Source organism: Lipotes vexillifer, unplaced genomic scaffold (assembly GCF_000442215.2).
Source record: "Lipotes vexillifer unplaced genomic scaffold, Lipotes_vexillifer_v1.1 scaffold794, whole genome shotgun sequence".
NCBI classification, from domain to species: domain Eukaryota; kingdom Metazoa; phylum Chordata; class Mammalia; order Artiodactyla; family Lipotidae; genus Lipotes; species Lipotes vexillifer.
Window position 1 is genome coordinate 752,090 of NW_006799310.1, and position 14,986 is coordinate 767,075.

Consider the following 14,986-nt stretch of genomic DNA (forward strand, 5'->3'; position numbering starts at 1 on the left):
AATTTGCATTCCCACCAACAGTGCAAGAGGGTTCCATTTTCTCCAACCTCTCCAGCATTTGTTGTTTGTAGATTTTCTGATGATGCCCATTCTAACTGGTGTGAGGTGATACCTCATTGTAGTTTTGATTTGCATTTCTCTAATTATTAGTGATGTTGAGCAGCTTTTCATGTGCTTCTTGGCCATCTGTATGTCTTTGTGGAGAAATGTCTATTTAGGTCTTCTGCTCACTTTCTGACTGGGTTGTTTGTTTTTTAAATATTGAGCTGCATGAGCTGTTTATATATTTTGGAGATTAATCCTTTGTCCATTGATTCGTTTGCAAATATTTTCTCCCATTCTGAGGGTTGTCTTTTGGTCTTGTTTATGGTTTCCTTTGCTGTGCAAAAGCTTTGAAGTTTCATTAGGTCCCATTTGTTTATTTTTGTTTTTATTTCCATTACTCTAGGAGGTGGATCAAAAAAGATCATGCTGTGATTTATGTCAAAGAGTGTTCTTCCTATGTTTTCCTCTGAGAGTTTCATAGTGTCTGGTCTTACATTTAGGTCTGTAATCCATTTTGAGTTTATTTTTGTATATGGTGTTGGGGAGTGTTCTAATTTCATTCTTTTCCATGTAGAGTCCAGTTTTCCCAGCACCACCTATTGAAGAGGCTGTCTTTTCTCCATTGTATATCCTTGCCTCCTTTGTCATAGATTAGTTGACTATAGGTGTGCAGGTTTATCTCTGGGCTTTCTATCTTGTTCCATTGATCTATGTTTCTGTGTCTGTGCCAGTACCATATTGTCTTGATTACTGTAGCTTTATAGTATAGTCTGAAGTCAGGGAGTGTGATTCCTCCAGCTCCGTTTTTTTCCCTCAAGACTGCTTTGACTATTCGAGGTCTTTTGTGTCTCCATAAAAATTTTAAGATTTTTTGTTCTAGTTCTGTAAAAAATGCCATTGGTAATTTGATAGGGATTGCACTGAATTTGTAGCTTGCTTTGGGTAGTAGAGTCATTTTCACAATATTGATTCTTCCAATCTAAGAACATGGTATATCTCTCCATCTGTTTGTATCTTCTTTAATTTCTTTCATCAGTGTCTTATTGTTTTTGCATACAGGTTTTTTGCTTCCCTAGGTAGGTTTATTCCTAGGTATTTAATTCTTTTTGTTGCAATGGTAAATGGGAGTGCTTCCTTAATTTCTCTTTCAGATTTTGTCATCATTAGTGTATAGGAATGCAAGAGATTTCTGTGCATTAATTTCGTATCCTGCAACTTTACCAAGTTCATTGATTAGCTCTAGTAGTTTTCTGGTGGCATCTTTAGGATTCTCTATGTATAGTATCATGTCATCTGCAAACAGTGACAGTTTTACCTCTTCTTTTCCAATATGTATTCCTTTTATTTCTTGTTCTTCTCTGATTGCTGTGGCACCGACTTCCAAAACTATGTTGAATAATAGTGGTGAGAGTGGGCATCCTTGTCTTGTTCCTGATCTTAGAGGAAATGTTTTCAGTTTTTCACCATTGAGAATGATGTTTGCTGTGCGTTTGTAGTACATGGCCTTTATTATGTTGAGGTAGTTTCCCTCTATGCCCATTTTCTGGAGAGTTTTTATCATAAATGGGTGTTGAATTTTGTCAAAAGCTTTTTCTGCATCTATTGAGATAATCATATGGATTTTCTTCTTCAATTTGTTAATATGGTGTATCACATTGATTAATTTGCATATATTGAAGAATCCTTGCATCCCTGGGATAAATCCCACTTGATCATGGGGTATGATCCTTTTAATGTGTTGTTGGATTTTGTTTGCTAGTATTATGTTGAGGATTTTTGCATCTATAATCATCAGTGATATTGGTCTGTAATTTTCCTGTTTTGTAGTGTCTTTGTCGTTTTTGGTATCAGGGTAATGGTGGCCTCATAGAATGAGTTTGGGAGTGTTCCTTCCTCCACAGTTTTTTGGAAGAGTTTGAGAAGGATGGATGTTAGCTCTTCTCTAAATGTTTGATAGATTTCACCTGTGAAGCCATCTGGTACTGTACTTTTGTTTGTTGCAAGATTTTTGATCACAGTTTCAATTTCATAACTTGTGATTGGTCTGTTCATATTTTCTGTTTATTCCTGGTTCAGTCTTGGAAGGCTATACCTTTCTAAGAATTTGTCCATTCTTCCAGGTTGTGCATTTTATTGGCATAGAGTTTTTTGTAGTGCTCTCTTAGGATGCTTTGTATTTCTGCGGTGTCTGTTGTAACTTCTCCTTTTTCATTTCTAATTGTCTTGATTTGAGTCCTCTCCCTCTTTTTCTTGATGAGTCTGGCTAATGGTTTATCAATTTTGTTTATCTTCTCAAAGAACCAGCTTTTAGTTTTATTGATCTTTTGTATTGTTATCTTTGTTTCTATTTCATTTATTTCTGCTCTGATCTTTATGATTTCTTTCCTTCTGCTAACTTTGGGTTTTGTTTGTTCTTCTTTCTCTAGTTCCTTTAGGTGTATAGTTACACTGTTTGTTTGAGATTTTTCTTGTTTTTTGAGGTAGGCTTGTATAGCTATAAACTTCCCTCTTAGAACTGCTTTTGCTGTATCCCAAAGGTCATGGATCATCGTGTTTTCATTGTCATTTGTCTCTAGGTATTTTTTGTTTTCCTCTTTGATTTCTTCAGTGATCTCTTAGTTATTTAGTAATGTAGTGTTTAGCCTCCATGTACTTGTGTTTTTTACATTTATTTGCCTGTAATTCATTTCTAATCTCATAGCATTGTGATCAGCAAAGATGATTGATATGATTTCAATTTTCTTAAATTTACTGAGGCTTGATTTGTGACCCAAGATGTGATCTATCCTGGAGAACGTTCCGTGTGCACTTGAGACAAAAGTGTAATCTGCTGTTTTTGGATGGAATGTCCTATAAATATCCTATAAATCTATCTGGTCAATTGTGTCATTTAAAGCTTCTGTTTCCTTATTTATTTTCATTTTGGATGATCTGTCCATTGTTGTAGGTGAGGTGTTAAAGTCCCCCACTATTACTGTGTTACTGTCCATTTCCTCTTTTACAGCTGTTAGCAGTTGCCTTATGTATTGAGGTGCTCCTATGTTGGGTGCATATATATTTATAATTGTTATATATTCTTCTTGGATTGATCCCTTGATCATTATGTAGTGTCCTTCCTCATCTCTTGTAACATTCTTTATTTTAAAGTCTGTTTTTTCTGATATGAGAATTGCTACTCCATCTTTCTTTTGATTTCCATTTGCATGGAATATCTTTTTGCATCCCCTCACTTTCAGTCTGAATGTGTCCCTAGGTTTGAGGTGGGTCTCTTGTAGATAGCATATATATGGGTCTTGTTTTTGTATCCATTCAGCAAGCCTGTGTCTTTTGGTTGGAGCATTTAACGCATTCACATTTAGGGTAATTATCGATATGCATGTTCCTATTACCATTTTCTTAATCGTTTTGGGTTTGTTTTTGTAGGTCCTTTTCTTCTATTGTTTTTCCCACTTAGAGAAGTTCCTTTAACATTTGTTGTTGAGCTGGTTTGGTGGTGGGGAATTCTCTTAGTTTTTGCTTATTTGTAAAGCTTTTGATTTCTCTATGAAATCTGAATGAGATCCTTGCTGGGTAGAGTAATCTTGGTTGTAGGTTCTTCCCTTTCATCACTTTAAATATATCATGCCACTCTCTTTTGGCTTGTAGAGTTTCTGCTGAGTAATCAGCTCTTAACCTTATGGGAGTTCCCTTCTATGTTATTTGTCATTTTTCCCTTGCTGCTTTCAATAATTTTTCTTTGTCTTTAATTTTTGCCAGTTTGATTACTGTGTGTCTCAGCATGTCTCTCCTTCGGTTTATACTGCATGGGACCCTCTGCACTCTCTGGACTTGGGTGGCTATTTCCTTCACATGTTAGGGAGGTTTTTGACTATAATCTCTACAAATATTTTCTCTGGTTCTTTCTCACTCTCTTCTCCTTCTGGGACCCCTATAATGCGAATGTTGTTGCGTTTAATGTTGTCACAGAGGTCTCTTAGGCTGTGTTCGTTTCTTTTCATTCTTTTTTCTTTATTCTGTTCCACAGCAGTGAATTCCACCATTCTGTCTTCCAGGTCACTTATCTGTTCTTCTACCTCAGTTATTCTGCTATTGATTCCTTCTAGTTTAGTTTTCATTTCAGTTATTATATTGTTCATCCCTGTTTGTTTGTTCTTTAATTCTTCTAGGTGTTTTAAAAACATTTCTTGCATCTTTTCGATTTTTGTCTCCATTCTTTTTCTGAGGTCCTGGATCATCTTCTCTATCAGTATTCTGAATTCTTTTTCTGGAAGATTGCCTATCTCCACTTTATTTAGTTGTTTTTCTGAGGTTTTATCTTATTCCTTCGTCTGGTACATAGCTCTCTGCCTTTTCGTCTTTTCTATCTTTCTGTGAATGTGGTTTTTGTTCCACAGGCTGCAGGATTGTAGTTCTTCTTGCTCTGCTGTCTGCTCTCTGTGTTGTATCATTTTTAAAGGTGATGATACCAACAGGGAAATTTAGTGTAGACTCATGTATTTTCAATCCAGTAATAAAATGAATCTAAATTTGTAGTCACTGAGGAAATGTTTAGAAGTGAAATATATGTCTTTTTGCTTTTATATTCTAATGTATTGTTAGATAGAATTGGATAATTCTTTCTACAAAGGTTTGCAGAAGTTGATTTAGATCTCATTAGAGGGATCTGCATTTTCTATCTTTGCATTAATGACCAATAAATCATGATTTTAATATGTAACTTACAGCTTTTAGAGTTTTACTGGCTTATTTCACTTATCCATTTCTCAATCTGTTCTATAAATTTCTTTTCACATTTTTACAACTGAAGACTCTCAAATTCGCATCTGTTGCATTTCCTGTCTTCTTATTTCTTGTTAATTGTTATAATAGAGGAGAGATTAAGTGAAAATAATTCACATTAATTGCTTTTGCAGATTTTCTCATAATTATGGTGCTATTAACTATGTGATTAGTGATATTTAATATAACCTTGGTAAAAGATGTATACCAATTGTTATAGCATCCTATTGAATTTCCCCAAGTTCTAGTTAATTTCTCTCCCTATGGCTTAATATGCTGTTCATTGGACAGCGCTGAATGACATAATTCACATGATGTGAATGGTACCTCCTGGTGTGTGTGTATGGGATTGTGTGTGTGTGTGTGTGTGTGTGTGTGTGTGTATACAAGAGGCATAGTGAACATGCATTTGACATTGGTTAATATTAATAACTTAAGAGTAGCAGTAGTGCTGTGGGTTAGTCTGAGTGCATGGGGGCTTAGCTTCTTAGTCTGCAAGGGGATAAGACTGTATCAATGAATTAATACCCTTCCCCCTAGAGGCTTCATTACCTTCGAATATACTTAATAAATCTCTTAGCGTAGATCTTTGAAAATGCAGCCTAGTTGGCATAATTCTGCTTTAAGCTGGTAAATGATTTGGACATAGGAATCCAGAGTTATGTCACAAGAAACTTATTGCTATATATGCACACACCAGCAAACACACACACACCCCCAAACTAGGAAAGAAATGAAGCCTCTGTCTATGAACATGTGAATGCAATTGAATTGAAGAAGCAATCAGTACAGCAAAATGATTATTCCTTTGTTGTTTTGTTGAGGAGGTGATTTCTTACAGTGTGCTGGGGAAGGGTAAGCAGGGAGGTGCAGTTCAGTTAGGGAGTTCTAGAGGCTTTCTTGCAGTCAGTGTGGTAGCTGCAGTGATCGTTATTATCGCTGAGGCTTTGTCCCTGATACCTGCAGGGGCTAGCCTTGGTTAAAATCAAGGCAACACCTAATCTGCTTCCTCTCCTCTGTTTTAACACTTGATCTGTCCAGTTCCTTCATTTTGCCTTCTCCTTGCTTATGGATCTCATTTTGATAAGCTATCTGGGTTTTTTTTTAAATAGAGCTGTATTTTTTAAATGTCTCAATTTTCCCTCTTCAAAATTTATTTGTACTGTGTTCCACTCTCTCATGCTCTTGTAAGCAACCTATCCTTGTAAACTATTTCTCTTCATGGTCTAAATTGAATTGCTGTGATAGCCACCAGTGCTGGAGGTTGGTTTTTCTTTTTCCTGGGCACCCCATGCACCCCACCTGTCTTTCTCTGCCCTACTCTGTACCCCAGGAGCTGGACTTCTGCAGACTGTATCACCCTGGTCTCCTTGCCAGCTTTGGGTAGGGTTTGCCAATGAGATGCCCTGGCAGGAAATCGGAAGGCCAGAGGAGTGAGAGCTGGCCATGTTTCTTCCCTGCTCCTTCCCTGCACCAGGCTGGGTTTCTGGTGGTACCTGTGTCTCTCATGATTTCGGCTCCCACTGTGCTGCCTCTCCTTCATAACTCTGGCGCACTGTGGGCTCCAATAAACCATTTGCTCTCCCTGTTCCTTAGCCCTGGGGTGATGATGACTTGTCGCTATTGCCAGAGTCTGGGTCCTTCTCCAGCCCTTGTTTCCTCACCTTTGATCCAGTGCCCCCCCACCCCTCCAGTTTACCACTTGGTCTCCTGTGTTTACATGTCACTTATGAATTTCTCAATTATAGCACTTGAGCTTGGCTTTTATTATAGTTAGTTGTGTACGAGTCTGTCTTCCCAACGTAGTGAGGGGTAGAAACATGCCTCTTTCATCTTTGAATCCTAGTACCTAGCAGACTACCTGGCATGTTAGCAGGAGCTCAGTACGTATTTGTTAAATGTATTAACAAATTAATACGACTTTTACTCCCGCAGTCTACTCCTACGTCCCAGAGCCATCCTTATGGATTTTCAAGATTCCTTGTAGTAGCTTTTAGGAATGATTAGGAATATATACCTATATATGTATATATGTATGTATATATTTCTGAGTTTCTTAACATTTTTCCCCTAAAGAACCTAGGGAAGGCATACCCTGATGGCATTACTAGGTATTTAGAGTAAATCTCAGAATTACGGAGAATTACAGCAACTTATCAAAAAAGAAACGAGGCAAAAATCACTCACTTTGGGTTCTCTCTAAGCCAAATTCACCCTGTTTGTGCTGATTGCTTGAAAGGAAATGAAGCAATTGTGATCTCATTTGTTTTGTGCTTCTTGCTCTACCAAGCTCCATTTGGTGCCCTATTGTCTCACAAGTTGCCTATTTGAGTCTTTTGAATTAAGAGTTTAGAGCAGAAGGTCCATCTGCTCTGCATGATTATTAAATTATCGTAAGACTTTGTATAAGGAGAATTTACCCTTGTGGTTTTTCAGTGTTTCCTTTTCCCTCTGCTCTAAGGAAGACTTGGAACATCAGGTTTTTTTCTTCAACATACCCTTGGACTTGAATGGACTGCAGTTACTGAGTTGTATAATATAATAGGCTTAGGAACCTTTGACTGGCAGGTGCTGAATAGAAGAAGGTTTTATTTATTCTCCTTATCTTGTAAAATGTGGTACTTAAGTATAATTGAACATGCCATAAGCCAGATCTTGGTGCTTTGAGGTTATTGAATCTCATAAGAAAAAACAAAGCACAATCTTAAAAATTACACGTTGGAGATAGACATTTTACAATCAATCAGGTTCATTAAGTAAATGCACATGCTATTGTAATTCATATATGATAGATAGTGTGCAACTGACAACTCCCTAGTTTCATTTTGAATATTCATGAGTGAGCCAGCTTCAGCCAGCTTTTAAGTAATATAATTTATGCAAGTAAGTTGTATTCCCTTCCAACAACCTCCAAAACTTTAAAATCAATTTGCCAGTAATATATATTATGTAGTGAAATTTGTTAATAAAAGCTGAGTAAGGAGATCAGTTGAAGGATGGCATTTTTAAAATGTGCATGCTTTCCATTATTTAAATGTGCAGATTTTAAATAATCAGTTAACTTTTGTGCAAAGATGAAAGTTGGCTTAAATATGAATATTTGTACAACCATATATATATTCAATATTTAATAGAAGTATGTCTAATTTCTTTGTTATAAATTTTTTTAGGCAATGTGATACTTTTAAAGATAATGGGATATATAAATTCTGAAGAGGGACTTTATTCTAACTCACACAATGGAATTAAAAGGAAATATACACACCCCTTTTGTAAAATCCATGTAGTTAAAATTAAAAATTGGATTTAGTAAATAGGGCTAACAAACTGCTTGAGTTTTTTTCCTATCAGATGACTGCTTCCTCTGGTCTTTTGAAGTGATTAGCTTGGGTTGATCTAGTTGTTATGGAGCTCCAAAGCATCTACAATATTGAGTGTCCTTTGAAAGGAAAACAGTGCGAATCTGTGAAAACAAAAGTTGGTTCAGAGTCTTAGAATGGAGGGCTAAGCTCGAGAAGGATACTGAAAGTTAAGCTTAATTAGCTTCAGGGTAAATCTGTCTCTGTTTAGGTGATGAGTCAACATGGGTAGTGTGAAACATTCATTTCAAAACAAGCAAGCAGTTTCTATTGGCTAAATGTTTGCTGTGAATTGCAAATATTTTGAAAGTCTCAAAAAAATTCTTTGATACTTTGTATGGATTTTCACTCATTAAAAATGTTTTCACCACTGAGTCTGAAGTTCTATCTTAAAATTTTATTTAATTGTGATGGAAGCTAGGCAGGCCCAGATTAAGACCTTTCAACATCTTAAATAGGGTGCCTTAACCCACGTGTACTTACAAATAAAATGATACTAACCCATAAAACATAACATTTACATGTATGTACTGGAATTAAAATAGTTGCTTTCTAATTTTCTGTTTTAAAATTCTGTAATGGTGTATAAAAATGAACTTATCTTATATTTGTATTGCCCCTGATTTGTAGCTGCTTTAAGCATCTGCTTAATGTGCCCTGAAGTGGGACATCATCTAACAGGCAAGTAATTAGCTTTGAGTCTGCTTATCAGCACTCCTTTTTCAGAGTTTAATTCTGACTTGCCATTGCCCCTTATCCTTTTTGTACCTTATTTTACTCTCTGAACTTAATGGGCATGAAAATAACTTGAGCCTACATGTGCCTTATATTGGGTTGAATTTAGGTTTACAGTTACTCAAACACCTTGAAAAGTCACAAGGACATGTGAAATATTGTGGCAAAATGATCTGAACACCTGTAAGCTATTTTTCTTAATGAAACATTTAAAAAATATATATGTTTATTTTACTCCAAAGCTATATGCCAATTTCATGGACGAACCTATTTTGAAGGAGAAAGAAATACGGTCTACTCCTCTTCTGGAGTATGTGTTCTCTATGAGTGCAAGGTAAGGAAGCTCTTCATGTGTGTTTCAAATTTCTTTCAGTTACATGAACACAGTAAATGTTACTTTAAAAATCTCACCCTTGTAATACCTTTAAAATTCTAAGGCAAAGAGAAAATTTAAGAAATTTAAGATGATAATTATAGCTTAGATGTATAGAAATTCTCATTGTTTTTGCAATCATGTAAATTAGTGGTTGTAAAATAATTTTTCCAATAAATAAAAACACTCTTTTGTCAAATTAAAGTTTTATGAAGTTGTCTTATATTTTCCAAACACAAATCAACTCCTTGTTTGCTGTTTTGAAGAAAATGTATTAGATAAAATTAGACTCAGCCTGTTCTCACTCTTGCTTTTGACTCGTGATAAAATATCACTCAGTCCAATTAAAATCGGAACAAAATTTACCTAATAAAAATTAGGTGTTGGATGGAGATGAGACTGATATTGATCTTAATTCCTTTGGGAGGAATCTTTTAAATAATTTTAAGGGGAATGTTTTATAAATGTGCTCTTGACGTATGCTTCTGAAGCAAATGTGATTCATTTTAAGTCTGCTTCTTGACCTACTAATTGAAAAACTAAATATGTTTCATAACACTTCTCACATTTACCTTTTATAAACTATGATTTTATATTCCTTGACCATAATGTTGTATTTCAAGCCATATTCTATCTAAAGGAAACTGTCTACATATAAAGTTTCTGCTTTAGGGTTCATTTACATTTGATCCTTAATTTTCTTCTTCAAATGCCTCCCGTACATGGTTTGTGGGGATGATTTAGTATGTATAGGTTATTTAGAAAACTAAGATAAGTGATTTACTCTGCTGGCAATAAACTGTGAGCATTCATATGATTAAGTGTTGGGGAAAGGAAAATCCTCAGAATTTTGCCAAGATAAGTTGAATCTGAAAAATCCAGCTGTATACCTCATGCATCTTAAGTTGGAAGACATTTGGGATAAGCAAGGCAGAGACATAAAGATGCAAAACTGTGACAGATTTGATTTCTAGAATGTGAAAGCTCTGATTTGTCCACGTCCATTATAAGGTATTCTAGCTGCTTCTTTTGGCTTTAAATAAGCTCTCCCATGATGTAGGTTACCATCTTAAAGTTAAGGGAGCTGGGGCATAGGAACACTAACACAATTGCTGAAGCTATATTTCAAGATGGATTTTTCTCCGTCAACATCCCTTCACCAATGCTGTTTTGAGTGGGGCAGGTCCCACTGTAGATATAAGGATTGGAAGGCTTGGAGTGAGATCTAGCAACACCAAGGAAATCAGAGAAATTTTACTTCAAGGAAGGTGGAAAGCTTTTATCAGCTGGTTTCTAAGTAAACTCTAACTTTGAAATATCAGCCCTAAATCTGAAAATTGTGAGGGCATTTGAAGATTCTCCACTTTGTGTGTGTGTGTGTTCTTTTCATTTGACAAGTATGTTCCATAATACTGATAATTATGATCTAAAATTTACTGAGATAGTTTCCTATTTGATTTTAAAATACCTATAAAGTGATTTTATTTTAAATTCGATTTGTGAGAAGTCTGCGTATAGGCAACTCTGCAGGTGCTTAATAAATATTGGGTGAATGAATAAATGTTACCATTTATTTGCTCAAACAAAAGAAATCACTTCCTACCCTCTAATGCTGTGCTGTCCAGTAGAAATACGATACAAGCCACACATGTGATTTTTATTTGGGCTAAATTTTCTGTATTCAAGCCCATATATCCAAAATATTATCATTTCTAATGTAATCAATATAAAATTCTTAATGAGATATTTTACATTATTTTATCATACGAAGTTGTCAGAATCTTGTAGCTAGTGGCTGTGGATTCTACAGCACAGCTCTACCAGAATTTCATAAGCTTTTGTATTCTTCACTAAATTCTTGACCTTAAGGACTCCCGTTGTTTTTTCTCCCTTCAGGCCCCTGAGCTATTTTACATAATTGTCATCTCTCTCAGGCTTCCATTTTCTGGGCTGTCAATTCTAGTCCTTCTTTGTTCCTTTATTGTCAGTTTTGTGGCCTTGAAAATGTGTCCTGGGGGGGGGTCTGTGAGTTTCATAGTAACACAGAAAAACACGGTGGTCCTGAAAATAAGATTATCAGAATGGATATTACTGTCAAACCAAGGGAAGAATAGCGTTTGACTCCACTGTATATACATGTCTTCTGACACTTTCTTTTTTTTTCCTGCCATTATGGTGACTTGGAGAAGGTCCTTTCCATTGATAAGCCAGGAAGAGGGAGATATTGAAATTACAATTTCTTCAATAAAAGCAGTACTTATAGAAATTATATCTAAAAAGCTAAGCTATTGAGCAGTATTAAAACGGAAGCCTTCAAGTTCCAACGGTTATTTTATTACTTATGTATTGGTAAGCATAGTATAACAGTTAATGACCCTCGCTCTTAAAGAGACTGGAGGTTGACAGTATAGAAGCAAAATGTTTGCTTCAAGGGCAGTGCTGTTACATTTATCAGAAAAGTATTCCGTTCTGTATTTTGGTTTCTCTTTGAGAAGGGTTTTATCTACTTCGGTGGCTAGAACTGTAATCGTTTTACATTGATTTATTCATTCATTCAGGAAAATTTTTCGATTGCTTATTATATGCCAGAAAAAATGCAAGACATTCATGCTCAAGAGACATAAATCCTGCCCTCATTTTCCTTATAGTTTTGTGAGAGATCCCCAGAGTTCCTCATCACACTCACTTGGGATAATCTATAACAGTTTAGGAAACTTTGAAATGAGAATGTTTAAAAAGCCTGGGTTTTATTTATTGTTTTTTCCAAAGTGAGCTATTGATAGAATTCAAGCTGTATCTTTGACACAGTTGTCATCTGGATGTGCAAAAATATGTTGTAAACTAACAGAATCTTTCAGGATTACCCTGATGTTTGGAAATTGAAGGCATGGCTGCAGTGTGGCATGCTTCCATTCCCAGAGCTGCTTGTCCATTTGAAAGGCTTTCCAGTTGTCATTTAATGTCATTTTGCAAGTGAGTGTGTGACCTGTGCAGAGGTTCTCAGGGTGAAAATTTTACTCTCATGTTCGAAGAAATTTCTTGGATGTCGGATCTGGAAACTTTTGAGTTATTCCTAATTAAGAGGTTTGAAGCTTTTATTTTCTGTTTTCTGACAGGACCAGACCATGAAGCTGGTTGAGAGTTCAGGCTGTCCAGCTCTGGACTGTCCAGAGTCTCATCAGATTACCTTGTCTCATAGCTGTTGCAGAGTTTGTAAAGGTAAGGCTTGTCTGTAAAATAAAATTTATGTGCATGAGTCATTCTAAGAGGCTACTTCAACTGACGGGAAATAGAACTTTTTATAATCAAGTTATTTCCAAAGACTATCGAATTAAAATCGAGATGCTCCCATGCATTTCTGCAGGGTGTATTTTACCTGTCTCAAGCTCTGGATTTCTATACTTCTCTCTGTGTACTTGTTCTGAGTCAGCATGGCATTGTTGAAAACATTTCCACAACAGTGCTGAGTTATTTTATTGTTTCTTTTTTTTGCCGGGGGTGGGGGGCGATTTCCTTTCTTTTCTCTTCAGTCTGTTTTTATAATTGTCTGAGCATAATTCCCATGTTGTTCAAATCCCTTTCTTCACAATTCCACTCTCCTTCACTGATAGGCTTCTACACTACCAAGAAGAGAGAGGCCATGAGACATGCATTGCTTATTCTGTGTTGCCTCTATGATGATAAGCCTATGACCAATAAGTAGAAGGAACTTAGATTTTTAGTTCAGTATAAGAAAACAGTAAAACTTGAGGTATTCAGAAATGCAGTGGGCTGCCCAGGAGGCAGTGAGTTGCCCATCACTAAAGATTCTTAAACTTGGTATTTTGTTATAGATTTAAGTATTAAACTAAAGGATTAATTATATGGAATTTTTATGTCCCCTACCAATCATGAAATTATATGTGCCTTCTTGTGTTATCCTGAAATTATGTGTTTGTGAATCTGTCTCCTTCATTGGATTTTGCACCTTGAGGGCAGGGCTGGGTCTTTATATTCATCTCTATATTCTTGGTACCTAGTATGACACCTGGGATGTAGCTGAGACTCATAACTCATGTAGTTGGTACTGTATAACAGTGCCTTAAATGAGCTACTAGCACTTGTTTTAATAATAGCCTTTATTGGTGCAAAATAAAACTTAAATGGAAAACAGTAAGAAAAAGAAACTTTATAAAACATATACTATTTTGTTTCCTTTTAATCTCATCTATTAAAAAGGAAACATAAGATCCCTCTCTCCCATTTTTAGGAGCATGGTACAGTTTTTTCGTTTTCTTTTTAGCTATTTCTTGCATCCATTCAATTAAGACGGCCTGATTGCTTCCATTTCTTTTTAAAGAGCCTTAATACATTACCAAAAGCAAGCTAAGAATGGAAAAGCTAGCTACAAAACTGGTTACATTTAAATTGCCTATAGTTTTAAAAATTAATATGTTTACACAGCCCACTCAAAATATCAATACAATGACAAAATATACTGTGACCTACACCCCCTCCACCTGAGATCCTGATATCATTGATATGTGACCAGCCAGAGCCAGAACCAAACTCAGGTTTGGCTTCTCATTGCTCAGAAGTCAGTGTTCTAGAGACAAGGATTGGTGGAAAAAGAAAGATGTATTATTCAGGAAGCCGGCAACCTGGGAAGATGGACTAGTGTCCCCAAAACCATCTCCGAGTTGCCAGTTAGGGAAGAAGAGTTTGTAAAGGAAAAGTTTCAGAGGTGTGCAGTAGGGGGCTATGTGTGGAGCAGCACAGCCTGCTTCGATAATTACCTTGAAATTGGGTGCAGTGGTCTGGTCCGAGTCACCTTGATTGTGTAGGGAGAGCAGTTAATCTGTAGCTGTAGGCTTGAAATGTCCTGTAGTTCCTGGAATTTCTCAAGCATGCAGAAGGTTATTCTTTAAGCATTTAATCATATTATAGTGTATTCAGGCCTAGGTCATAGATTTTTCTCAAAATGGAACTGGGGCTTCCAATATGGAGTTGCCTTTGCTAAGGCAGAAGCTCAAATCCCTTTTCCAAATTCCTGAATAAGTGTTTCAGAACCAGATTTCAGATATATGGGATGGAGCCTTGGTATCACCTTGAAAAACACTCTTCAATAAATTATTTTACTCAGCCTGGATTGAGAACCTCTGGTTTAGAACTGGAACTGAAATTGGACAAGTTGGCCTTTCTTGAAACATTTAGCACCATTTAAAATAAAGGTTACTTCCATTTCTGACTTCAAATAAATAGAATAAACAAATGAGTCCTCCTGGTATTCTCCGACTTTTAAACTAAAAAACGTCAAGTTTTGAAGGCTTAAATTTTGAGTCAACTCCTACACACATATTGTGACAAATTCATTTGTAGTAAGGTTGGCCTCCAGTTTCCAGGCCTGTCTGCCTAGTGCTAAAGATGCCATGTTCACATCTGAAAAACTAAATTGTTCAACAACAGTTAGTAAAATATTCCCTGAGGGCAGAGCATGAGATTAAATTGTTGACCTTTCCACTGGAGGCTCGGCCGGTGGTTGGAAACCAAGCTGTGCACCGAAATAAGGCTCCAAATTTCTAGGCACCAAGTCAAATCCAGCCAGGGCTGTTTTCTAGGTACCCTGCTGTCTTCCGTTGTAGCAGCTCAGGGACAGTGTAGCAGGAAAGTTCTTTTTACTTTTTTCATATTTGAGAACTCTTTTAAGGAAGATTAT

The 14,986-nt window shown here is 36.2% G+C and overlaps 1 protein-coding gene across 1 annotated transcript in view; it reads left to right on the forward strand.

Moving 5' to 3' along the window:
• Window positions 1-14,986, forward strand: part of NELL2 (neural EGFL like 2) — a gene marked incomplete at its 3' end in the record, with an annotated part of 344,840 nt that overhangs the window by 134,545 nt on the left and 195,309 nt on the right. The window contains exons 10-11 of the mRNA XM_007471548.1: window positions 9,161-9,252; window positions 12,408-12,510. Of these exons, the coding sequence (XP_007471610.1) occupies window positions 9,161-9,252; window positions 12,408-12,510 (195 nt within the window). The remainder of the gene's footprint in view (window positions 1-9,160; window positions 9,253-12,407; window positions 12,511-14,986) is intronic.